At 46.7% G+C, this 27,958-nt stretch overlaps 1 protein-coding gene across 2 annotated transcripts in view; it reads right to left on the bottom strand.

The window, feature by feature from the left end:
* VIRMA (vir like m6A methyltransferase associated) overlaps nucleotides 1-27,958 on the bottom strand; it is a 731,013-nt gene that overhangs the window by 276,719 nt on the left and 426,336 nt on the right. For both annotated transcript variants that reach the window (XM_078687022.1, XM_078687023.1), the window contains exon 19: nucleotides 5,066-5,218. In XM_078687022.1, the coding sequence (XP_078543148.1) occupies nucleotides 5,066-5,218 (153 nt within the window). The remainder of the gene's footprint in view (nucleotides 1-5,065; nucleotides 5,219-27,958) is intronic.

Here is a 27,958-nt window from a genome sequence, read left to right as displayed (position 1 = left end):
AAGAGAGTATAAACTAAACAGCAGAAATGAAGTGATGAGTGATACGGGGCAGCACTAAGAATGATGGAAACACTTGTACAGCCTTTCTGGGAGAACTAGCAAATGAGACACTTGCATCTGAAGTGTCTGTACGGTTGGGCAGGGAAGTGTTGCGACGTTCGCAGCATTATTTTTGAGCCTCCTAGAGACCAAACAGACCGCTCTAAAAGCGATGTGGGCATCAAACCACTAAAACTCTCAGAAAGCAAGCCCAGTACTGATGCTGCGCCAAGCCTGACTCCCTATTGTGAGCGGTGGAACAGTAATTTTATTTCCTGCTCAAACCACAATGGATCTTTTGGTGAAGTGTGTGTTCTATGTTAAGTGCAAGCCAATCACAATGTTAATTCAAGGGTGCATAACTCTATACAGAAATATTTCCCATATTACGAATTTAGAAATATGTAAGGATTCACAAATACAAGGAAGATTCTTCAACTTTCTGTCCGAGGGACAGCAGTAGTGTTATGGTCTCAATGTATGAATTACCCATAGATTGCGCAAAGGTATTCTAAGCAGCACAAGGAAACCTTACAGAGCAGATGCCTTCACAAGTAACACATAAAAAGCAAAAATACTCTACACATGGAATAATGCTGTAGAATATGGGGGAATAAAACACTGGTACCTGTACTAAATACACAATTCACATGAAGATTACAAATAATGTTGTATTGGCTGGTAACTCTACCCACATGTGTTACCGTGCTAGCTATGAATGGAATGCAGAAGTGCAGCGTAAAATGTGGTGTGCTGTACTACGATGAATGCTGGAAAGAAACCGCTGGGAAGCAAAATGAAACAAGCGCAAAAGACACGCAGGATACTTAAAAGCGGCTGCGAAATGAAATTAAAAGCGGCCACGAAATGAAATTAAAAGCGGCCGCGAAATGAAATTAAAAGCGGCCACGAAATGAAATTAAAAGCGGCCGCGAAATGCTCTCGGCAATGCGGGGGGCGCATTCCTTTGAAGTGTGAAGCGGGGGCAGGGGAGCGGATCCCTTTGAATTGAAGCTCTCGGCATTGCTGTGGCGGGTCTGATGCAATGATGCGAGGCAGGCGGCTCGGGGAGCAAATGGCAAGAGCGTGCACGGGCACATGCACTCAGCGCAATCCGCCTGGGTTAGCTTTCGTGGATCCAACTCTATAAGTCTCGACATCTACAATGCGCAAGCGCATTGGCAGAGGTCGAGACCTAAAAATAAATAAAAAACAGTACATCAGTGTTTTTGGCTGAGGGTTTTGCAAGAGCATGATCATAACAATGACGAGACTACAAAGCAGGAGTAACAGAGTGCACATGAAGTAATTTTATTCTACCTCATCCTTGCCTTTCTCCGTTGTCTACTTATGGGTAGATTCCATATCAAACAGAATAGAAAGACAGGAAAGAAGCCAGCATTAGAGGGTGTAGGCCTCAGGCAAATGCTTCTCAATCCCAAACAGCATTGGGTGAAAGCCTCCATAACACAGCAGCAAGATTCATGGGAGCAGCCAAGTGATTGTCCTGCGCAAGTTTCAGTCAAAAAGATGCCATCTTCGCTCTGGTGGAGCACACTTAAGACATAAAAGGCAGGCCTGAAAATTGATGTAATCCATCAAGCATCAATATCTTTCAGCTACACCAGTCACTGAGGAATGTTGTCATTCTCAGGACCCGCTGTCACAGCCTTTAATCATGCCCGGTAAGTACTGGAGGTTAGAAGTAGCCTTTTGCCATATTTTGGACTCAGAGTACCACTCCACTAGGTCCACTGGAAATAGTGGAGAAACACACCCTGCACCCATTCTTTCTTCCCATCAGACGATTATGGAATGCCGTTGGCCAAGCAGAACAGGTCCCAGGCTGTAAGGCATTATTTGTGGCTAGGTCTGATCACTTTTCCTGTCTCCACTGCCCCCAAATACTTGCAAGGCACTAAGATCAGGCCGGGCCTTTAGCTGGGCCCTTTCATCTGGTTTGTAAAACTACCCCAGTAGATGCTGGGCATGTCCTTCGGCACTGCCCTGCTCAGCATCACGAAGTGGCTGCCATAATATGGCTCATAATAGCCTCAGAAAAGGGTTAAAACACAAGCTAATTGATGTTAGTAGATGCAGTTTGTGGCTCCTTTGAGCCAGGTCTTGAGATCGTTCCTGAATTGGATTAATGACTGGGATAACCTGAGGTGGAGAAGCAGAGTGTTCCAGGTTTTAGTGGCGAGGTAGGAGAAGGATCTTCCTCTGGTCCTGATCTTGCGGATCCGAGGTTCGGTAGCAGAGATGTCTGGTGGGTACGTGAAATGAGAGGCGGTGGTTCAGTTATGCTTGTCCAACGTCGTGGAGGGCTTTGTAGGCATGTGTGAGGAGCTTGAACGTGACTCTTGTTGACTGGGAGCCAGTGGAGTTCTCGCAAGTGTTCGGAGTTGTGGCTGCGGCAGGTGGTGTTGAGGACCAGTCTGGCTGCGGCGTTCTGTAGTTTCCTGAGGAGTTTCTGGGTGACTCCAGCATAGAGTGCATTGCTGTAGTCCAGTCAGCTTCTGAGGAGTGCGTGGGTGACCATCTTTCTGGCCACAGTCGGGATCCATCTGACGTTCTTGCAAAGCAGGCGAAGAGTGTGGAAGAGAGGACGTTGATCTGGCGGTTCATTGTCAGCGAGGAGTCCAGTATGTTGCAGAGGATTTGTGCGTGGTCCGTGGGTGTGGGGAGGGATTGCTTCGACGGCGGGCCACCAGGAGTGTTCCCAAGCAGAGGTGTTGGGCCCCAGGATGAGGACTTCAATCTTGTCTGAGTTGTGCTTGAGGCAGCTGTCTCTCATACAGGTAGAGTCTGCCTTCATCAGGTCGTGGAAGTTGTTTCTGGCGATTGTGGGTTCATTGGTGAGGGAGAGGATCAGTCGGGTGTCATCGTCTCCTATGCCGATGTTGAGTGCATGGTTTCAGACTATGGATGCGAGCGGGCCATGTAGATGTTGAAAAGGGTGGGCCTTAGGGAGGAGCCCGGGGGAACTTCATAGCCGATCTCTGTGGGTTCTGAGAGGAACAATGATAGTATGATTCGCTGTTTTCTACCGGTGATGAAGCAATGGATCTTCACCAGGCTTTTGTCGCGGATGACGGCGTTGTGGAGTCTCGTACTTAGGGTGCAATGGGAAACTGTGTTGAAGGCGGTCGAGAGGTCCAGGAGGATGAGGGCTGCTGTTTCTCCCCGGTCGAGAAGGGAGCGGATGTCATTGGTGGGCAGCGAGGACTGAGGTCATGGTGCTGTGGTTGCTTCAGAAGTCGGATTGAGAGGAATCCAGGGCGTCGTTTGGTTAGATTAACTCAGAGTTGGGCATTTATGGCCTTCTTGATGACTTTGTCTGGAAGGGGAGCAGGGAGATGGCTGTGAAATTCTTGAGGTCTGTTGGGTTGATGGACTGTTTCTATATCAGGGGGTTGATCTCAGCGTGTTTCCAGTCGTCGGGGTAGGCAGCGGTCTTGACCGAGCACTTGATGGTGCAGTGTAATTCGGGGGTGATGGAGGTGGCAGCTCTGTGGAACATGTGGCGCGGCAGGGTTCTGAGGGTGCTCCGGAATGAATGCTCTTTATGGTCTTGAGAGTGTTGTCCGTGGTGAGCGGGGTCCAGTTGAGTAGGACCTGTTGGGGGGCATCATCGTCGCGTGTGGTGGTGGCGGGAGTGATAGGCGGGTCTTGAGTGTCAAAACTGTAATAGATCTGCAAGATCTTGTGGTGGAAGTAGGTGCAGTTTGTTGACAATGTCTAGGGAGGGTGGGACTTCTGTGGTCTCGATGTTGGGTTTGGCGAACTCGTTGACGAAGCGTTATTTGCTTTTGTGGGCATTGGCGTGGATTGTGTCTAGGAGGGTCGTTTTCGAAGTTTTGAGATGGAGACGGTGTGCGTGGATGGCGGCTTTGAAGGTTGCGTAGCATTCTGGGACTTCTAATAAGAGAAGTAGCTCTGGAGGATTTTATTCAACATAAGTAACTTTTATTACAGAAAAGGTTGGAGACGCCAGTCTGAGAGTGTATTAGCATACAGTGCAGAGGCGAAGAGTGCAGTATTGCAAAATGGAGTGTAGCTGTGCAGAGTAGATTGGAGTGGACTAGAGTGGTGGAATACAGTGACAAAGAGTCCATTGGCATAGAGCAGAGTGGCGTAGAGTAGCGAGGCGTAGAGTAAAGTGGCATAGAATGGAATGGCGCAGAGTGGAGTGCAGTGGCACAGAGTGCAGTGGCATAGAATGATGTAAACTGGAGTGGTGCAGAGTACAGTGGCATGGAGTATACATGGTTTGGTTGCATAGTGCCTTTACAGACAACACATTTTCAATTGAAATAATCATTACATTGGCACAGACATACAGTTTTACTAATAAAACTGCACAGCGCACAAATGATAACCTTGGAAATTGCATCACCTAGTGAATTGATTTGATCATATTAAAATATTTGTTTCCAACACACTTCAGCATTAACAAAAAATTTGCTTCATTTGTGAGTTCAGAATTCCAATATATTCTGAAATGTTTTCTTTTGCTAAACAAAATATCTTTTCTACACCCCCAGTATCCAGCAAGATTGTCACAAATTCTCCCACTTTGAAGTCGGAGGAAGAAAAGTAAATACCAAGCTCCCTTGAACACAGAGCCTAAGATTTGACTTGTCTTTGAATGCACAGCAAATGTGACAATATAAGAACAAGATTTTCAGGCCTCTTTAAAGAAAGAAGCACTCGTGTTTTGAAAAGGCTTTGCTCCTAAAGATGGATGAAAACACAGTGGACAGCCTAAAACAAATAAAGTCAGCAAATAGAAAGCCAGAAAATGTGTGCTACAAACCACAAAGCCAATGGTAAGCAATGGGCGAAGTACATTCCCAGGGAAGCTTTCTGAATGTCCCCAAGATGTCTTTAGCAAAAAACAGTAGCCGACAAGACACTAAAAACTGTTTTAGGCATGTTACACCTGCAAATAATGCACAGACTTATTATAAAAACAAAAAGGGAAAACCTAAAACCAAAGACAGACTTTGGGCTACATTCTTACCAATACATGTTTTTCCAGGTTCAGAAGCAAGTTATCATGCGTTTCCTCTTTTCTCAGAAGCAGTTGTTTGAGCTCTGCAGTGGTAAGGCCAAGTGTTCTTGATGGGTGAGAACCCTCCACCTCCATTAGACTTGTTTCTTCACCACAGCATCCCTGCATAGAACACAGTTTTGTTACACAAAACCCACAAACATAAAGGGATGGGTCTCTGAAAACCTACAAAAGGCCATTTAGATAAGTTAAGCTAAGAGTTCTCAAACCACATTCATCTGTAAAGCAGGCCATGAGAAAGTGCACTGGCCAAAAGGAACATGTACACAGAAAAATAATGATTTGTATGTTTTAGTTTGCAATTAAATCAGCTATACAAAATATGAGGCTCTATGTCAATCTACAGAAGGTTTCAATGAAAGATATAGAATTAACATTCAAAAAAGCATTTTTATTTGTAATAGCACAGTAATTCTCTTTTACAATATGCATATTGTATTCAACATGACTATTGCTCTCATATTCTGAACAGCTTTATTAAAAAACAAGTTACCTACCTTCGGTAACACCTGATCTGGTAGAGACTGTATGTAGCAGCAAATTCTTACCTCAGAATTATCCCTAGGTGTCAGGCTGGATCTGGTAATTTTTCGTTAGCACACCTCTGCCTGCTGGTAGGTGATGTCGTTCAGCTACGCATGGCATCATCCGTGCCAGAAGTGACATCCGCAGTGCCTACATAGGCGCCACCCAGACGTGCCGACTTCAAATACGTTTCGCGACTTTCCATGCCAGAAGGGCAGATCCACAAAGTACACTGACCACTGGTGTGGAAAGCTAGGGCCCTGAAAGTCAAATGACCTGTCCCAAGAAATTCATTCACAAAGCAGGAAGGATGGGTGGGTAGAGAAGGAATCTGCAGCTAAATAGAGTCTCTACCAGATAAGGAGTCACCGAAGGTAACTTACTTATTCATCTGATAGAGACTTCTAGCCGCAGATTCCTTACCTTAGAATAGATACCTAAGCAATAGCTCCCCGGAGGTGGGTCTGCAGACCAATTTTATACAAGGAAGTCGTCAGGAAGACAGGCAAAGTGTCCATCGCTATGGACCCACCTGACCCTGTGTGCAGGGAAGGCAATGTTGCTGCCTGGCAGATGCCCAGGATCGAAACTCTGCGAGCTAACGCAGTTGGGGCAGCTTTAGCTATGGTGGTATGAGCACGCAAACACTCAGGGGCATGCTTCTTAGCTAATGAGTAACGGATTTTGATACAAAGAACACTCTGAACAGCCAGTCCTTTCTTCGCTCTGACATACCCCACAAAGAGGTGGTCATCCACCGGGTACTCTTGTGTGCAGTGAAGGTAAAACGACAATGCTCTTTTTGGATTCAGATGGTGAAGCCGCTCCTCTTGCTTGTAGGGATGAGTCGCACATAAAAAGCAGGCAGAGTGATGGTTTGGCCTACCTGAAATAGAGTGACTACTTTCGGAAGAAAGAAAGCTCTTGTATGAAGCACCAGTTTATCTGGGTAAATGGTAAGATGAGAATAATTGGATGAAAAGGCCTGAAGTTCAATGACCTTAAGGGCAGATTGTATTGCCACCAGGAAGGCAGTCTTGATGATAAGGAGACAAAGAACAGTTATGTAAGGGCTCAAATTGAGTGCACATCAGTTTCACCAGGACCAGATTAAGGTCCCACAGAATGAAAGCAGAGGGAGGAAACATATGTTGCAAACCTTACAAAAACCTATGTACAATAGGGGATAGAAAAAGGGAAGGTTGGTCAGGCAACAGAAGAAAAACAGATTGCAGAAATAGATCTCTTAACATTGCCCAGAGCAGAGCTCTGCTGTGCAAGGGATAGGATGAGCAGGAGAACCTGAGAAAGGGGGGCAGAAAGGGGATCAATTTGTCTTTCTGTATACCATGCCGCATATTTTGCCCAAAGGCAGGCATAAACCATCTTGGTGGAAGGATGCCTGGCTGGCAAGATAACATTACAGAGTTCGGGCACAAGGTCAAAAGTTGTCAAATGTCACCGCTCAATCTCCACAGAAGAAGTCGGAGCATTGACATGTTTGGGTGGAAACAGATGATCTGCTGCAACAGATGATCCTCCCGACGAGGCAGCCTTAACAGAGGACCGATGACCATGCTCAACAGCTTGGGATACCAGACTCTCCGTGTTAAATACGGTGCCACAAGGATGAATTGGGCCCAGTCATTAATAATCTTCAGGAGAACGCTAGGCAGGAGTGATATGAGTGGCAAGGAGTACAGGAGGCCCAAGCTCCACTTGAGATGAAGAGTCTCTAAGCAAGAGTCTCCTAGAAACTTAAGTGCGCCGAACTGCTGAAATTGTGCCTCATTTCGGTGCCAAACAAATCTAACCAAGGCTCTCCCCACTGCTTAAATAGACCTTCCACGACCTCCGGCTGGAGATGCCACTCGTGAGTTTGTCTGTTCCGCTGTTCCAGCCACGTCCAGAGACTTGGGGCCTATTGACAAAGTATCCACAACCCCACCACACCCGGCTTGTTGAAGCACCACATGGCAGTGGTGTTTTCCGTGAACACTTTCAATAGCATTCCCTGAATGGTGGGAAGAAAGGCTTTCAATGTCATTTGGATTGCTCAGTGCTCCAACAGGTTGATGAAGAGTCCGGATTCCACCGGAGACCACAGTACTCTGAACTCCACCTCTCCCAGATGACAGCCCCATCCCAGTAGTCATGAATCCGTCACTACTGTCTGATCTGGTTGGTAAAGGTCTGCCTGGGACCCAATTGCAGGCTGTTAACCACCCTGCAGATCTTTCGCAGTTCCCTCTGAGATCTGGACCATGCTGGAGAGATTCCCCTGATGCTGCGCCTACTGGAACTTCAGGTCCCACTGTAAAGCCAGCATATGCCAACAGGCATGTGTCAAAGCAGGATGCAGGAGGCTATGAGTCCCAGCAGCCTTGGAGTCAGTCTCACCGAAATCAAGGACAGAGGCTGAAACATCAGTATCATAGCCTGAATATCCAGGACTACCCGTTTGGGAGGATAGGCCCAAAACTGCACAGTGTCCAGAACAGCTCTGATAATGGGAAGCATCTGAGTGGCCGCCAGGTGTGACTTTGGTAATTTCATAGTGAACCCCAGCGAATGCAGGAGGTCCCCCATACTCTAGCGGTGGGAGACAACAGCCTGGGGCGAGCCCACCATCAACAGCCAGTGGTCGAGATAGGGAAAGACTAGCACCCCTCATATTCGCACAGGAGCTGTGACCGCCGCCATCACCTAGGTGAACACCCGAGGGGGCACTGGTGAGGCCAAAAGGGAGCACAGTGAACTGAAAGTGCTTGTGGCACACCATGAACTAAAGGTAAAACCTGTGGGCAGGCAGGACCGGAATGTGAAATTATGCGCCCTGAAAATCCAATGCTACCATCCAGCTTCTCGGATCCAGGGCAGACAGGACCTGAGCAAGAGTGAGCATCTTGAATTTCTTCATCTTGAGGAGGAAATTAAGAGAGCACAGGTTGAGGATAGAATAGAGTCCTCCGTCTTTCTTGGGCACCAGAAGGTGGCGGGAATAGCAACCACAAGCTACTTTTGACATTGGCACTTTCTCTATGACTCCTTTGGCCAAAAGGGATGTCACTTCCTGGAAGGGAAGAGACAGGTGGTCCTCATCAGCCTGCGGTAAGTAGGTGGCATAGAGGGAGGGGTAGTCTCAAAGGGTCGGCAATAGCCCCTTTGAACAATCTGCAAAATCCACATGTCCAATGTTATGGACTGCCAGAGGTGCAGGTGATGGAGATTCCTGCCGCTCACTGAGTGCCTGTGAGGGTAAGCAGGCAGACTAGGAGGGTTTGGAGGCTGTGGCTGCTGTGGGGGAGGTAGCCTAACCCGACTGCTGGCCACCCGGCTCATGGGGCTGGTAGGTACCATGTTCACGGTCACACAGAGGCTGGAAAGCTTGCACGCCGCTGTGGCTGGGCGGGTAAGGACGTGGCTGTATACCCCTTCTGTGGCTGATAAAGTGGCTTGAGGGTGATGAGGGGTCAGAGCCCTGCTGTCCCTAAAGCATCCAGAACCGAATCCGCCTTGTCTCTTAAGAGAAATGAACCATCAAAGAGCATGTCCATGAGTGATGGCTGGACATGCCCAGAGAAGCCTGTAGTCATCAACCAGACGTGGTATTGCAAGGCCACTGTCAATAAAACCATTCTGCCAAGTGAGTCGTGGTGTCTAGTCCACAGCAAATGGTGAACTTAGCTGCATTCCTTCCATCAGCAACAGCCTGGGAGAGCACTGCCTGGGCATCCTCCAGGACCGTTGGCAGCACCTGTACAACCGTATGCCACAGGGTGTGGGAATAGTGGCCCAAAAGGCATGCTGTGTTCACTGACAGCAATGCAATCTGGTGGAAGAAAACGTTTTCTTGCCTAAATTGTCCAGCCTCTTGTATTCAAGATCCGGCAGGCAGTTGGTAAAGCACCAGGATTATATAAGAAGTAGAGGCTTGGACAACCAAGCTCTCTGAGGTAGGGTGTTCCATCAGTAATTTGGGGTCCCCAGGGGCGGGTCATTGGCGGAGGGCAATAGTCCTGCTCACAGGACCCCCTGTGCTGGGCTTGGACCAGATCCCAAGCAGGACATGAGTAAGTGAATCATTAAATGGGAGAAGTGGTTCAGAAGGAGACACTCCCGGCTGAAGCACTTCCGTCAATACATTAGCCTTCACTGCCGCTGAGGGCAAGCTAAGTTCCAGGACCTCAGCCATCCTCCACACCACCACTAGGAATGGTGCTCCCTCCTCCATAGCCATGGTAGGGACAGAAAGCATTCTAGTATCTGGAGAAGTGTCCAGTCCACTGGCTTCACCTAGATCCACACACCAGTCCAAGGATTCATGAGGTTTTTATTCCTCTGGGTCCATCAACCCTTCCCATTCTTCCCCAAGTCCCAGCCCATAGGAATAGGGCTCAGGCTCCGGCTTGGAATGCATGGCTCCAGTCAGTATCGGAGCCAGCGTCGGATGGCGTCCCTCCTGCTCCGTGCTGGGGATGAGAATGGGGATGGAGCCACCGGTGTTGTCCGGAGCATCAGCCTCGGGACCGGCACTGGGAAAGGTCAAAATGGCACAACTAATGCCAACCCAGATCCATCTGTGCTTCCTTGGGGCCCAACTGGCTCCAGAGCCGCGGGCATGGATCCAGAAGGGGTCCTCCCGAACCCACAGGCCAAAGGAGTCCTGGAGGGAATGATCCGCACAAATATGAGGCGCATGGCCTCATAAAATACTCTGTTTAAAAGGACAGGCTCCCGGAAATTCAGGGAGGTGTGGAGTCGGCCCAGGAGTGGTTCAACCAAGGGGCCATGACTCTAGGCACGCTCCTTCATCTAGTCAGGCAACAGACACGGTAACGTTGAAGAGCGCTTCGACAACTTCTTTTTCTTGTGGCTCTGAGCCTTACCCGAACGGCTCGATGACTTAGAGTGGGACAACAACCTCAACTCGACCGAGAGCGGCACGGCTTTGAGCCACCAGAAGCTTGAGGGATCACTCTCTCAAGGCTTTCAGATGCATGGCGTGGTAGTTGGGACAGGCCTTCGGATCATGGTACCACTTGAGGCACCACACGCAAACAAGGTGCGGGTCAGTCACCGACATCTGTTGGTGACAGGCGCCGCAGAGCTTGAAGTTGGCCTTCTTGGAGGACATCCCTGCCACACCAGAAGGTAAGATCTTAAAAAAGACTGCGACAAAACGTTGAAAAAATCTTAGTCAAAAAGAGACTAAGTGGTAGTTCCTCACAGAACTGCGCTTGCTTGCATGGAAGGAAAATAACGGACTGGGTGGCACTAATATATAGACACCACGAACGTCACTTCTGGTGCTGACGCCAACAATGAGACACAGAACCGTATGACACCACCTACCGGCACGAAGAGGTACTGCTCACAAAAACATTTTGGATCTAGTCTGATGCCTGGGGATAATTCTAAGGTAAGTAATCTGCGGTTAGAAGTCTCTATCAGATTAAAAGCAACCAAAGAAAAAACGATGAATCACTGGTATTCTTTTCAGTTTTTCCACAGTTTCGATTTGCAAACTGTTCATGGAACATGAAGTGCGTCTAAATAGAAAACGTGTAGGCCTAATGTCATACATATAGTACGTGTATTCTTTTTTTAGGTTAAAAGGGTGATGTACTGAAATTGACAAATTAAATTGATGCATGTTTCCGATGAATCCCAAATACATGGTCCTACTTAGTTTTGCAGAATAAAAACAGATTGTCAGGACAATTCACCAAGGAGTAGGAAACTCAAAAGAAAGACAGCAGTCCTTGTAACAAGTATTACTGCTGTCTATTGAAAGACCCGCAGAAGCAGGCACTACCAAGAGTTAAATGAAATAAAAAATACCTCCTTTTTTGGTGTTTGCTTTCACTGGGAAGCGACCCAAAATACTGATTGTGGGTGATGTAGCCTGGGTCTCTAAATGAACCCCCAGGTCCCCTTTGTGTTTTTTAGTTTGAGCACATCCTCCCTTGGCTGTGGGCCTGATATTTTTAGTTGGTAGCCCTGTTTTCCATCTTAGACAGAACTTTTGGGCATTTTACAGTCCAATTTGAAACAGCAGCAGATACGTACAGAATTACATGGGGTTATTCTGACCTAATATCTAATTTTGCACCTCAAGGCTTAATTGTTATGAATGCCCTGGAACTCTTTCTAGAGAACAAAGCATTTAAAAAGGATTGGTCAGCTGCAGCCTGGCACATGCCGAGACATTCAATGATATTGATTATCAACAGAGCTAAACAGATGGCTGATCTTTTGTTGGTGGAATTTGAGGTTCTAGAAAATAAAATTAAAAATACAATTTAGACCACACAATAAAAAAATTGCAGTAAGTGAATTATACTGTGAAAGAAAACAAACAGTGCTTGATGGTTAAGAAGAGCTCTAAACTCAAGAAAGATATTTCCCGCTTCTCTACTGAAAAGGTGTATCCTTATTTGCAAGATGATTTCTAGGTCCTAGCTGAGAGTAGGGGCAAGAGAAAAGAAAAAGATTGGAGGAACGAAATAGACGAAGGGCCATCCGAATCTGCTGAGTGGAGCAGTAGTGATGAATCGACAAGCAGCTCTTGGACCAAACAGAGTTCCTCCCACATGAAGGGATCACACAGACATTGATTTAGACCCGGCCCTCTACCTCCCCAGCCATGGGGGCCCTAACCTTGGGGATATCTGGTTCCTCCCTTCCAACCACGTTTCTTTCCAGGATAGCAAAGGATGCCTTTCTAGGAGAAGGCTCCAGAAGACCAAGATACAGAAGAAGGGTGTCTCAGCACTAGGCCCCCTTCCATCTCCATGCCAGACCAGGAGCACCTTCAACACCAGACCAATTGATTGTTAATTTGAGCAACTATTCTCTCACTGAAGAACAGACTGTTCTTTAAAAAAGACTCGGTTTTGTGACTGCCAACATTGGCAATAATTTTAACATCCATAATGAACTGACCAAGTGTAGGAAGCTGGCTCTGTATATACTAAACCAAAATGAGGTATAGAGTCCAGTGGATCCCCAAAGGTAGGCAGAGGTAAAAGTAGATAGCATCTTACTCTCTATTTGAGGTAGTGTGGGCAAGCAGTAAGCCTTTCAGATGGTAGTGTTAAGCATTTGTTGTACACACAGTCAGTAAATGATGTCACACACTCAAAGACTGAACTCAGGCCAATTTGTTTTGTATAAAAATATTGTTTAGTTATGTTATTTCTAGAAGCAAGCCAAGCCTGGCACAGGTAAGGGAATAAATACTTTGTAAAATCTTATGCAGTGTTTTACAAATGAATGCAGTTGATTGAAATACAGATAAGTCAAAATGTCGAAATACTTTTCAGATTACTTTTTAAGTTACTATTTCTACTCAGTGTGATATGCCTAGATATCACACTGGGACATTCCCTAAGGAAAAGGTAAGTAAATCAGTTTTGTTACAGTTTTTCAGGTTTCATACAAATTAACTACACACTTAGAACATTTTTCAAGGGAAAACAGTCTATGTATTCCTATGGAGGAAAACAAAGTTATCGGTTAACCGGTAAGTAATCAGTCTTTGGGATTGTGTTTCTGGGGTTAGAACCAGGGTTCCCTCAGGGTCAAGGATGAACCCTTTAAACACCCTCAGTGGCACTAGAGCGGCTGGTGCAGAGTGCAGATGCCCAATGTTATCCAATGGGGGATTGGGGGCCTCTGGTTGGCGGCTGCTCACGAGCAGGCCACAAGGTTGTGGGAGCAAAGCTCCTAGGGTTTAGCTCAGGGCAAAGGGGGATCCAATTTAGCACAAAAGGTGTACTCACAGTGGCACAGGGGCGGCTGGGTGCAGTGTGCTGTTTTGGCATCGGTTCCCTGTTGTATTCAATGGGGGTTGCCAGTTTGGGATTTTGGCTGCAGGCTCGGTCCAGGAGGACTTCCGAGAGGAACCAACAGTTGGGCAGGTAAGTTGGAGGACTTGGAGATGTAGGTGCACATTGGGATCTCTTCTCCAGGGCGCAGGGCGGCTGAAAGCATGGATCTCTTTTGAGGTCGGATTTCACCTTACCGGGCCACTCGTGGTTGGGGGGTCTCCATGCAGAGGCTGCAGGCGATGCCAGGGAGTCCTGTAGGGGTCAACCCACGGTGGACTCTAACTCTGGAGTGCTGGGGGACTTTGCTGGGACCGGTGGGCAACTCTAACTCAGCCCATAGGCGACGGGTGCAGTGGTGGTTCCAGGCTGCAGGTCAAATGCAGTCAACTGCTAACCCTCAATCTCCACACATTGAAGGGTAGACAAACGATTTGGTTGGAGGACCCCCTGTGCTGTTGCTGAGAAAATATGTCCTAGTAAAGGCGCAGTCTGATGTGGGACAGATGCTCATGCCCAGAGGTTTAGCTGCCACACTCTCATGGCCCACTTAAGAGCTATCAGAATGAACTAGGCCTCGTTGTTCCTGATCTCATTCAGAAATGGGAGCAGGCGAGGCAGGCACGTGAAGACATACAGGAGTTCCGCATTCCATTCCAGCTGGAATGCACCTCCTAGTGAGTATTCTCACAGATAATCCATCATACAGGCCAGATGTCTACACCCCTTTTCGGCATAAATAACTAACAAGAGTCGAAACCCTCTCCTCTTTGCAAGCCTGGAATCCTCTCAGAAGCGAAGCAACATTAAAGAAAACCCTTGCACCTCCTGTAACAGAATAGAGAGGTGCTCCTCCAAATGTGGGGGGAGGAAAGGGGGGAATGTAGTGGAACAAAAAGAAAGGGTAAGGCATAGCCATGCTGAACAATATGCATGACACATTTGTCAATGGGATACATTGACATACTGGGAGGAAAACTACATCCTGCCACCCCCCAATGGGATGTCTATGCATTGCTTAGGGCAAATTAAAATGACCCAGTGGCTGTTGCTGCAGGGGAAGACTGATGCCCTTGCTGGCCTACTCGTTTACTGCCAGACCAACATACCTGCCCTCGAAAGGACTGGGGTGAGTGACTGTTTCAGCGTTTGGGGTAACTGTTGCTGTATATATACCATCTTCCTGGAGAAGACTCTGAATTATCCGAACTGATTTGGCAGGTTTCAAGACATGGGGACCGCGTCATGGTTTTACTCTCCTTTAAGCGCTTCAGGGCAGAATCAACTTTTTCATCAAAAAGACATGAGCCATCAAAGGGCACATCCACAGAGGTGTGTACACCTCCAGAAAATCCTGCGGAACACACGAGGCAGCAAAAGACATCACCACCAAGCACCATTCGCATGCAAACAGTAGTATCAGGACCAGCATGAATTACATATTTGGCTATGTCTTGACCATCATAAATTGCTTAAGCAAAAGAGACCCTAACCTCTTTTGGGACCGCTGGCAAGATCTCGCTGGCCATCTTCCGTATATAAACCAACCCAACAAACAGACTGCAATGGCTGATCTCAATGCTAGGCTGGCCGAGGAGAACATCAGTTTTCCAAACAACTCTGTCCTCTTGAACTTCATATCAGGAGGAGTCATGGGGAATTAATTGGGGTTCACCTTGCTGATTGAAGCCTGAACCATCAGGCTTTATGATAGGACATTTAGTGAGAAAATCAGGGTCACAAGGCACAGGTCTCTGATGCCTCGCCACCTGCCTATTTACTAATGGGCAAAAACAAGGACACGGCTTTGACCAAGAGCCCATCAAAGTGTCAGTGACGGCCCCGCTGAATAGAAGTAAGGGCTCAGGCAAATAAGTTACTTTCCATAAATAACAGTCTTTCTGTTGGATACTCTGTCTAATCTCTGATTTCTCACCTTAGAATACCTCCGGGTGCCAGACTGGAGCAGGAAGATTTATCAGCAGTGCTCCTGTGTGCTGATCGGTGGCATGTGTGAAACTGTGTTGGCATCATTCGGCTTGGGAAGTGACAGAGTGGAGCTGCATGTAATCGCCACCTCTGCATGTTTACACTGGTTTAGTTCTTAAGTCTGTTGGTGCCCTCAGACGAGAAGCCCAACAATAACCAGATGTACCTGTGTGAAGATCTCTTATTTGGGACCTTTTTACATGGAAAAATAGACCTTTCAACCAAACTGGGAGCTAGGAAGAGTAGTCTGTGGTTAAATAGAGTATACACAAGAAAAAGAGTTACTGAAGTCAAGTAACTTGTTCTTCTAATACTTATAAGAGAATATGCTTCACTGTTAGAATAAATACCAAAGCAGTACCTCCCCAGATGGTGGGCGTGTGGATGGCTAAGACAAAGACGTCCTGCATGACCACATGCCAGCACTGTGGTAGCAGCCTTGGCCCTGGTGGAGAAGGTCCTTAGTTTTTCTGGATGCTGCTCCTTGGACAATGCGTAGCAGATCTTAATGTAGAGGACTATTCACCTTGGCAAAGTCCTTTTCCGCCGTTTCTTGCCCCAGAGAAACTCACAAGCAGCTGAACGTCCAACTGATGGTCTTTGGTACAGTTGATGTAAAAGCTCAAAGGTCTTCTAGTGCCCATCTGATGGATCCTCTTCTCTTCCTTCAAGCGGTGAGGGGCAAAGTATGCTGGGACAGTAATGGATTGCCCAAACTGAAAAGCAATCACAACCTTTGGCGAAGAGGCTTCTATGGACCTCAATAGCACTTTCTCTGGAAAAAAGGTGTTGTAAGGTGGCTGCACCAAAACAGCATGGAGTTTACTCACATGACGAGCCGAAGTTACTGTGACCAGGAACACAGTTTTCATAGTCAGTAGATGTAGTGGAGATCTCTGTTTTTCTTCGAATGGCATGCACAAATGACATAACTGAGGACCAAATTTAGACCTCACTGTGGCATCACAAAGAGTTTATGAGGAAACAAATGGAGTCAAATCTTTTAGAAACCTCACTATAACAGATGATTTGATCAAGGACGGCTGATGCAGTAAACATCAAAAGGTCGAAATGGCCAACAAGCAACCTTTAACCATGTCCACTGCAAGTCGGTTTTGGGCCAGGGATAAAACAAATAACAAAACATCTGACAGTTTGGCCTTTAACGGGTCAGTACTGTGGGTGCCACATCAGACTCTAAACCTGTCTCAGAGTCCAGAAAAGACAGACTTTCTAGCAGGACACCTGGCAGTAAGGAAGACATTCACAACTTCAGGAGGAAGATCAAATACAGTCAACTGTCGGCGTTTGATCTCCACATACAAAGAGGTAGATTGCAGCAGCAGGGCCCTACCCTGCTTCAGCAACAGGAGATTCTACCGAACCTGTAGCCTGGTTGGCAGACAGATGCTTGCACCCAGAGGTTCCACACTTTCCTTGCCCAACCGGGAGCCACTAGGATGACTTAGGCCTGGTTGTTCTTGATATTTTTCAGGACTGGGGGCAGGAAAGGGGGCAGCAGAAGATGTACATGAATCCTGTGCTCCACTCTATTTGGAATGTGTCTCAGAGAGAGAGAGAGCCTTCATGGAAACTCCGGCACGAAAAAGCTATGACATGGCATCTTCTCAGAAGTAATGAAAAGATTGACCCATAATCCTTCCCATTGCTGGAAGATGCCCAGCATCTGGTATAACCACAATTTCCTGATTTGCCATGCACCAGCGGTTGAGTTTGTCAGCTATTGCGTTCAAAGATCCTGCCAGGTGGTTCACCTCCAGCCAACTTCACAAAGAAAGTGATTCCTGACACAAGACCCCACTGTGCCTTACCTATTGCAGTAACACATAGCAGTGGTATTGCCTGTGACAACCTGAACCAGCCTATACTTGATAAAAGGTATGAAACTTTTCAGTGCCTATCAAATGGCCCAGAACTCTAATAGGTTGATGTGAGATAGGTCTCCTTTGGTGGAGACTAGTTTCCTCTGATCTCCACCTCTCCAAGATGACTTCTCCATCTAAACAGTAATGCACCTGTCACCACTGTCGGGTCTAGGTGGGGCAGGGAGAGAGGTCTGTTGCAGTTGCCATTCCAACTGCAATTGAGCCACCTCTGCAAGCCTTTTGCAGTCTTCTCCAATACCTTGATCGAATCAGACCGGTTTACCCTGGTGTTGGGCCCACTGACACTACAGGTTCCACTGCAGAAACTGCATATGTCACCTGGCATAATCGACGAGCAAGATGTATAAGAGACCCACAAGCCTCAGAGCCACTCTCACCAATCCCACAACTGAGGCTGAAACTTTGAGAACAAAGCCCAAATGTCCTGGACTGTTTGTAGTGAAAGGTAGTCCCGAACCAATGGAAAGCAGCCAATGAAAAAAAGTCAGATGTGACTTTGGCATGTGTGAACCCCAATGATATCAGGAGGTTTGCATTTGTCCAGGTGTGGTCTACGACTGACTGTGGCGAGCTCGCCTTAACAGCCAATCTTCAAGATAGGGGAAAGCTGCAAACCCCAACTTCTGAAGTTATGCTGTCCAGCCATCACTTTAGAAAACACCCTACAGGCACTGGTCTACCCTGAACTGCAAGTAGTTTCTGTGAGACTTCAGGACAGGTAAATAATATTAAACGTCCTGCAGGTCCGAAGCCACTATCAGGTTGACTGGATCCAGGCAGACAGACCCAAAGCACCTTGAATTTGATGGCATCATGCATTGCAATAGTGCCTCATGCAAGACTGAACATGCGTCCTCTACAAGAATGTTTAGCACGACAGTGGACTCAGTCACAGGTTGACCTGACGATCTAGTGTCGATAGACAGCAGCACCCATCACTCTCTACAGTGGTGGAACACACAAAACCTGTTAAAAGTGCGGCAGTTCATCGACCCTGTTTCACAGATCCTGCTAACAGCAGAAGCATCCCTCAAAGGGTGGGGTGCTCACTTACAAGATATAACAGTTCAGGGTCTCTGAGACACGAAACACCAGAATCTCCATATAAACTACCTCGAGTTTCAAGCCGTTCACCTAGCGCTGAAAGCGCTTCTACCTAACCTCATAGGTAAGGTTGTCCAAGTCCAGAGTGACAATATGACGGCCATGTACTTTGTACAAAAACAGTGGGAAACACACTACAGTTATCATGCCTCTCTTAGGCCATACATCACAAAATCCATCTGTTAGCGGAACATCTTATGTGCACGGACAACAATTTTGCTGACCTCCTCAGCAGGATGCGGCAACAAGTCCATGAGTGGGAACGTCATCCCCAAGTTCTTCTCCCATGCTTCCACAAATGGGGGTTTCCACAAATAAAAGTTCCCTGCAAAGCCATCAGGGCCTGGGCTTTATTAACTTTCAGATACTACACTGCCTAGCTGACCCATTTCTCTCTAGACTGATATTCTAGGCTTTCCTGTTATTGTGCACTAAGTTTGAGTAGGTCATTTTCTGAGCTATAATATAACTGACTGGACTATAATGACTGCATGCAGCATACAGAGAAGTATAAGTCCTGAATTCATCAAACAACTCTCCTGCATTTATTTTAATCTCTTAAAAATATTGATTCTCAGACCCGTGCCCACACCACGTATTCAACAAAGACGACGCAGCCATCGCACCCCAACTACGGAAGGTCCTCAACATCTCCTTCGAAACAGTGACATTCCCGGAAAGCTGGAAGCACACCGAAATCAACGCCCTCCTCAAGAAGCCCAAGGCAGACTCCAAGGACCTCAAGAACTTCCGGCCCATCTCCCTGCTCCCGTTCCCGGCAAAGGTCATCGAGAAAATAGTCAACAGGCAATTGGCCCGCCATCTGGAAGTCAACAACATCTTGGACCGGTCCCAGTCCGGATTCAGACGAAACCACAGCACCGAGACAGCCATCATCGCCGCCACAGACGACATCAGGCGCCAACTAGACAACGGCGAGACATCAGCCCTCATCCTCCTGGATCTGTCAGCCGTCTTCGACACGGCCTGCCATCACTCTCTAAAGACGCGCCTCCTAGAAGCCGGAATCCAAGAGAAGGCCCTTGACTGGACCACGTCCTTCCTCTCCAGCAGAACCCAGAGCGTCCGCCTCCAACCCTTCCGATCCGAAGCCACCGACATCATCTGCAGCGTCCCCCAGGGCTCATTCCTCAGCCAGATGCTGTTCAACATCTACATGGCCCCCATCGCACAAGTGGCCCGCCAGCACGACCTCAACATCATCTCCTACACCGACGACACCCAGTTCATCCTCTCCCTCACCAAGGACTCACACACCACCAAAACCAACCTCCACGAGGGAATGAAGGCCGTCGCCGACTGGATGAGGAGCAACCGTCTGAAGCTGAACTCAGAAAAGACGGAGGTACTCCTCCTCGGACCCCACCCCCTCAGCCTGGGGCAACTCCTGGTGGCCGACCACACTGGGAACAGCACCAACATCCACCGACAATGCACGCAACCTAGGATTCATCCTCGACTCCTCCCTCTCCATGGCTAAGCAGGTCAACGCCGTCTCCTCCTCCTGCTGCTACAACACCCTCCGCATGCTCCGCAGAATCTACAAGTGAATCCCGACCGAAACAAGAAGAACGGTGACACAGGCCCTCGTCAGCAGCAGACTGGACTACGGCAACGCACTGTATGCAGGAATCCCAGCCAAACACCTACGACAACTACAACGCATCCAAAACGCCTCCGCCCGACTGATCGTCAACATCACCCGCCGCAGCCACATCACCCCCCACCTGAGAGACCTACACTGGCTCCCCGTCGACAAGAGGATCACCTTCAAGCTCCTCACCCACGCACACAAAGCACTCCACAATGCCGGACCAGCCTACCTTAAAAGCAGGCTCAGCTTCTACACCACCACCCGCCAGCTCTGCTCCTCCAGCCTCGCCCTCGCTGCTGTCCCCCGCATCCAACGAATGACCTCCGCCGGCAGTAGATCCTTATCCTACCTCGCCGCCAAGACCTGGAACACCCTCCCCACCCACATACGTTTAGACCCAAGACCTACTCGCCTTCAGAAGACTCCTCAAGACCTGGCTCTTCGAGCAGTAGCAGCACCCCCTTCCCCTCAGCGCCTTGAGACCCTCACGGGTAAGTAACGCGCACTACAAGTACTCTGATTGATTGATTTTCCAGGTAACTGGTGGTCTAGATGAGAATCTATTGTATCCCCAGAGGAGCAGGAGTGCTGTTTCAGGTAAGGCAAAATGATCTCTCTCCTACTAGTATAAATAAGTTTTTAAGTGTCCTCTAGGGTAAGTCAGCTTATAGAGGAGCTGCAGAGATAGCTTATCTTTGTACTACTTCTACAACTCTCTTAATTTGTCCACCAATTTGAATATTTATAGCTTATAATCTGTGGAGAAGTGCCATGAAAGTGACATTTCCCATACAGCACTGACCTGAATGAGTCCAAAATCCCTGCAGCAGTGACATCCGATCACTCTTTAAGGGTGAACTATTCATCAATCTGTTTCTTTATCTCCTCTCTAAACATAGAATCCCTAATGATCAATAGGTCCAGTCAACAAGAAGAGACTAAGTTGTCCTATGGCCATATTTAATTCCAATGATGTGGGGTAATGATTCGAGACCACTATAGAGCCTGTGTTGAACAAAGTATTGCCATGCAAAATATAGTAAATACGCTAATATGATCGACGGACATGTGGAGAAATAGGTGCAAGCTCATGTCTACGTAAGGTTCGCCATAAGTATCAAAAGCTCATGTCACGCAGTGTGCCTTTGAGTTTCTTGGAGGATGCACCAGATAGCCCCTTCCATGTCAGGCCTGTGCCGCAAAAATGTCTACATCATGTTAAAATCCAGCAAGTACACTGTCCAGTGTGAATTCAGAAACAGCCACCAGAAAACCCTGAAGGAATTCATCTTGGGCCTTATTTTGGGAGTATATTGTGGCAATAGTACCAATGGATTTCCACAGATAAAGGAATCCATATTCCTTATGCATTTGCTGCCACTAGGATATGTTTCAAAGGAGATTATGAATAAAAGGCCATCAGGAATAACCCATATTTCATTCTTTTTGGACCCCCACAGCGTAAGTGTGTTGCCTGAAGACATGAAGCTTTGGATCAGGATACTAGGAGTGATCTCCAAACTGCCCCAATCTTCACTGGTGTATTAACACCATTCACATTAGGGTAGATATTTCTCAAAATCGCTGTTCGGAAGTGTGGAGTTGTTTACGTGTCACCCAGCCCTAAGTGGTAGACATTGTGCTTCCTTTGGTGGGGGATGAGTCATATAATAAAATCCCAAGTGCAAAATAAGTCTGTACATGGACATGAGAATTTCCCCAATGAAAAGGCCACAAAAACGCATGAAAATTAAGCCGCCGAGTATGCTTTCAAAGTCTTGTTATACAAAAGTACCAGTCATCCCCAAGCATATGTAATATTGCAAGTAAAAATGGAGACAGGCGGCGGCAGCCTTACAAAGCCAGAATAAGTAAAACAAAAAATACAGAACAATATCCAGTGGGCGCAAATCCACTCACTTTGAAGTCAGAGAAAGAAAAGTAAACAGGCGCCCTCGGAAAACAACGCCTGACTTTTGACCTCGGTATTTGAATGCACAGCAAATGTGAGGAGATAAGAACAAGATTTACAGGCTTGTTTACAGAAATGAAGCTTGGAGAGAGTAAAAACACAAACGCTTGTGTAAATCCTCTTTAACAAAGAAAAAAGCAGTCCGTAAAACAGTTACTAAATGGGAGCAGTGGATGGATAGTAGTAATTGGTCCATGCTCTTGGGAAGGCTAACACAGGAAGAGGTATGACACATGCATGCTATGGACAAATAGGGAGAAAAACTAGGGGAGTGACGATGGAGCTAGTAAATGGGAAGCCTATGGGTGAAATTAAGCCCACAAATTATATACAACACCTCTCTTCGAGACAGAGCATGCGCTATCTAGAGCCAAGACCTAAAAAGGCATTTAATGCAGTCAATCTCGCCTTTGTGAAAGTTAGAGCTACTGGCGTTGTGAACCGTATTGGTATTTACTTATTTTGTTTGTTTGTAGTGAAGTGGTTGTATGTTGTTTGACGTGGAACTATGTGGTTTGCATTGGAATTATTAGTTGTGGAATGGTGTGTAGTGTATCTGTGTATTGGAAATATGTGGTTTGGTAAATAGATAAGGGATGAGAGCTGAATAAAATAGATAGAAGTAAGAATGAGACTGATATAGGCACCTTCTACCATATCTTATGGGACTGCCCAATTATTACACTATACTGGACAGCCGTGGTGGACACTAGTACGGAAGTCTGCGCCAGCCCAGTCCCATCTGAACCCAAACGTTGTCTTTTGAATATATGGGAGCCAACGGACTTGAATCACGCTGACCAAAACTGGGCAACGACAGGGATGATAATAGCTAAACGGAATATAGCCCAGAAATGGGAGCGGTACAAGCCCCGGTTCACGAGGATTGGTGCAGGGACATGGATATGATTATGGTAGCAGAAAATGCCACATATATCCACAGAGGGTGCCCCAAGAAGTGGGGGAGGGTGTGGGGTAAATGAAATATTTATAGAGGTAATATATGCACCCCCCAGCAATAGACCAGGAATCAGAGGAGGAGGTATGAAAATTATGATATGCATATAGCTGTAATAAGTTACACGACTTGTCGTTTGTTGTGAGACTTTCCCTGTAATATCCTGTCAGTTGTTAAGAAGTAAATGCAGATCTTCGGTCTAGTATTTTTTTTTTAAACGGTTTAAAAAAATAAAATAAAAAATGAGACGGGTAGTTTGTGTATGACTGGGTATGTCTGAGGGCTGCTCTATGACCAACTTGATGAGGATGTCATCCACATGGACCTGCTATATAAATAATGCTGCAGAGGACATCACGTTTCCCTTCCACCCAAAAATTACATTTTAAAAATCCAGTCTATTTTCCTTCTATTAAGCCTGTACCAGAGAATCTTTATGGTTATTTTGAGCTCTGAGCAAAAGGAAAAAAATGTGCTAGCTTGATTGCCGCATATTTTTATGGTAGCATATATTGAAAGTTTAGTGCTAAAACTGCTTTATTGATGAAGTTTGACCACATCAGTGACATGGTTAAAAACACCTGGTGTTACCTCTAGAAAAACAGTGGCAATTACACAGAGAAAAAATGGCGGCAAATACACAGGGAAACTGTGGACCGAGGGTAAGTTGAGCTGCACATTAAGAGTAAAAGTGCTGAGAAAGGAAATACCGTAAATGGTGAAATCCTGTAAGGCACACACCTATGTGTTTATGAGCAGTACCAAAGCCTGAAAGGGTACAATTGGTAGTTGTCGCGTTCTAAGCCTAGGTTGCAGCTAAAGAGGTGGTAGTGCAGCATGATAGTGCTCACATGGAGGATTAACAAAATGTATTGTCCCTGAGCTGTAAGGACATAAAAAGCGGCTAACATGTAATGCCTGATAGACATCAGACCGGGTGGGAGGTGGTGGGTTAAGAGAGGTACGGGTAAATTTGGAGGGACCGCATGGTCTAAGTGGCAATTCGTACCTGAAATGAGAATAGTATGTCGGCAAAGTTAGTTGCTTGAAGATCTGCGGTCCCAGTGGCAGTGGGCAAGAGCGTGGCATTAATGTGGAATACATGCTGAAAATGTCAGTATCATAAGCCTAGGCAGCAGTAGAGACCTTTCGCCTACTTCCAGCAGGAGCAATCTTCACTGCAGTCCACTGTTTCCACTTTCAGCGCAGACTAGCTAAGGATAATCTTAGCAATCAGTACCAGCATTACCAACCAGGGAAACAGTTTTAAAAAATCAGCTGTTTGAACAGCAAAGCTACTTCCAGGGAGGCGTTTTGGAATTCGAGCGCGTCTCTGACAATAATGGTCCCCGGAGAGACGGGGTAAACAAAACATGTGCAAGTCAACCCAAAACAACACAGCCCAATACAATGGGTCTCGCCTTTGGGGCCTTATAAGTATTTAGCCATGCAACATGGCAGCCGTCCGCCTTTCTTTTCGATTTATTGGCTTTTGTAGCATTTGCAGGACACCACGCTTTAACTTCACATGTATAAAGCTAAAGCGTGCCGTGAATGCTAGAAAAGTAATTAAATGGAAAAGAAAGAAGGCGCCCGCCACTTTTAAAGTTAAAGCTGATGTAAAAGCTGCAAAGTCGGCAATGATGTAAAGGCGACCGTCTGCTTTTTTTCCAATTTATTTACTTTTGTAGCATTTACAGCGTGCTTTAGCTTTAAACATGTGAAGCTAAACTGTGGCTTGCCAAGAATGCTACAAAAGTAATAAATAGGAAAAAAGGGCGGCGGCTGCCATCATTTTTAACTATTTAATTTCTTTTGTAGCATTTGCTGCAAGCCGCCCTTTAGCTTTAAACGTGTGAAGCTAAGGTACATCGCGACGTGTAAGCTACAAAGGTGAACAAATAGAAAAAGCCTGAAGAGAGGGCATATCGGTGTAGTGCGGTCACGGAAGCAGCCATGTTTAAAGGCAAAGCCTAAGTAACAGCTGCAAATCCAGCAATGATGTTAAGGCGGCAGCTCGCCTTTCTTTTCTAATAATTTACTTTTGTAGCATTTGCGGCATGCCATGCTTTAGCTTTAAATGAGTGAAGCTAAAGTGCGGCATGCCGTGAATGCTACAAAAGTAAATAAATACAAAAGAAAGGCGGGCGAGTGTCCACAGGAAACAAATTATAACAAGCAGGAGGGAAGAGGAGTAGGCAGCTGCAGCCCGAAGAGAGGGCGTTTCGGGAAAGTGCGTAGACGTTGTGCCTGCAACTCCAGCTACGAGGAAGAAGTCATTAAAAAAATAGTGCTCAGAAAGTAAAAATAAAATGTACTGTGTAAAGTCACGTGTAAGCAGGGGCAGTCCTAATGGGAGTTTACAACAGTAAAAAATGAGGCAATTAAAAACATTGGCGGAGCTGAAAGCCCATACTCTGAATACAACATGTCTTGAAGAGAGATCTAACAATGGTCTATTTAGAAAATAGGACATCCCCTTGTGAAGTAGCCAAAGAGGTAATTCAACCACCTATAGAACCAATTATTTGTATTGGCCCACATTACTATGCTATCTAACGTTAGGATAGAATAACCTTCCTAAACTCAGGCACCACCCACTCACCATACCATCTCACAATGTGAAACCTCTTCTTTTTTCCAGCTTATCATTCCTTGGTTTGCATTAAGTTGTTCTAAGCTGACCTCTGTCTGAGGCTCAGGCACCCATCCAATCCTTAATCAAAACAGTGAACGATTTTGCCGTTTTCCAATCAGCCAATCAGTTTTTATTGTGCTTCCTGCTGTTACTATGATCTCTTCTACTCTGGACTCCTAGTTACTGCCAGACCTTCCTTGGTCTCCGGTTTGAGGAAGTAGGGGTTTCCTGGTCTCTACCCGGTCCACTTGCATTGTGATCATCAGTCAGTTTGAGACCTAAACTTTTGGCTACAGTTCCCCTTTCCATGAAGTGGTACGTCTTATGCCTAAATAAAAGCAATTCTGAGAGAATTTACATCATGATTGCACCTCTTTGATTATCAGGCACTATCCTGAAAGAATCGCATTTTTGCAGAGTTTCCTGTACAATGTCTTAGAATATAGCGCATAAAAAGTTCTAGAAAGACATGCCATCCATCTTTCGGGTAGCATGGTACATTGCTGTCTTTTCTGTCAAATACTGGATCTTAGACACTATATCTTGTGGCCTCTGGGTATGCTGTAATTTCCAAGTGCACCTCTCCATGTTCATCACCCATAGAGAAGAGAACAGCCCCTGAGATCAATGCGCTCACCTTCCTCATTCAGGGCCCTAACTCGCAAGCTCTCCATTCGGATATGTTAATAAATTCCTCTGCTTTTAACAGGTTTGTCTTGAATCGGGCCTTTGTGTCTTGCAATATGTGCCCTAAAATCGGCTTAAACACTTTCAATTGCTTAACTCTGCCTTCAACCTCCAGCACCCAACACATCTAAAATGTGCCTCAAGTTGTCGATCTTCGAGCCAAGCTCCAAGCAGAATTTCTGAAGGGTTGTGTTAAACGTCCACTGTGAGGTCTTCCTCTCACTCCTTTTCCAAAGCTGAAGGCTGTCAACCAAGTTTATTTTACTGATGGAAATGCTGGCCCATGGTAGTGAATTACTTCATGCCCGATTTCTGCTTATGCCCATTGTCTGATGTTTGCTATGCTAGGTAGCAAGAAGTGGGGAAATAGCCTGCGATGTTTTCTTTAAAAAAAGAATGAATTGACTGCAGAAGAGGTGAAGCCAGTGGCAGCGAGCAATGTGCAGCAACCAAAACTATCCACAACCTTTCTTCAGATAAATCACAGGGCCCACTAGATCAAGCCCCCAGGAGAATGCTGACACACAGAGGAAAGAGCTTCAGATATGCATGTCTAGTGTAAGGGCCGCATTGATTATGGTTGTTTCCTGTTCAAGCAGTACCCATCAGTCATCTGTTACTCTAAATCTGCTATTCATTCCCCTGAGGTAGTCATGCCAAGCTGCTATCAAAGTATACCCCAGACCACACTTCGAAGGTCCTGCCTCCTCTGGTGGATGTCTTCCAGGGACACCGGGGCCTGCTCCCACCTTCAGATTACTACCCATACCGCTCCTTCCTCCTTTTTAAGCTCTTTTCCAGCACCTTAAGCGCAGTGATCGCATGGGTCATCATCAGCATAACCGTCGGGTACAGATCAGTTCTCATGGCACCGGTATAGATCCAGCGTTAACTACAGCTGTAGCAAGAGTTCCGCAGCTCCGGTGCCATGATAGGCTGCGAATCAGAAGCTGTTGCCCTCATTCAGGCGTCTCCAATCCCTGGCCTAGCAGCACACCATGTGGCCCTACATCTCCTCATTGATCCAGCCACTGCTAAGGAATAGGGCTGGATTGTCAAGCCAGCTTCCAGAGGGGAGCACTGCATCTGGATGTTTCTGGTCAACACGTTCAGTTATCTGCAATCTTGGGAACAGGTTGCCCAGACAGGGAAGATATCTTGTGGATCCTCTCTCTTCATCCAGGAGTCCTCCTCAGCTGTTGCAGAGCTTGTCCTGCACCTTGGGCCCTTTTGCCAGCTCCCTCAATAGCACCAGGTCCCTACACACCATTTACAAGGAGGAAAATCACCAGGAGTACTAGAGGCGAGCACAGAGCAAGGTGAGGTGTGTCCACTCATGCTGTTGATATGGCCAAACCCTCTGACTTATTTGAAGAACTGCCCTTTTATCAGAATCAAGGAACGAAGAGTTACTTTGGAAAAGAGTGGAGCTGTGACCACAGCACAAGAGGCTACTGCAAGGTAAGCAAAAGCAGCACCTGATGTCGTATTGTTAAGAACGCTGTAGAACTTACTACCATCTTCGAGAGTCACTACTTGCATTAACTGTCCACTGGATGTGAACCCAGACTTTGCAGGAACCACATGTGACCTGTTAGCTCTTTTTAATTGAGGC

Source organism: Lissotriton helveticus, chromosome 4_1 (genome assembly GCF_964261635.1).
Source record: "Lissotriton helveticus chromosome 4_1, aLisHel1.1, whole genome shotgun sequence".
Classification (NCBI taxonomy): Eukaryota; Metazoa; Chordata; class Amphibia; order Caudata; family Salamandridae; genus Lissotriton; species Lissotriton helveticus.
Note: the sequence above shows the minus strand (reverse complement) of the source record. Positions and strands in the feature narration are given on the sequence as shown.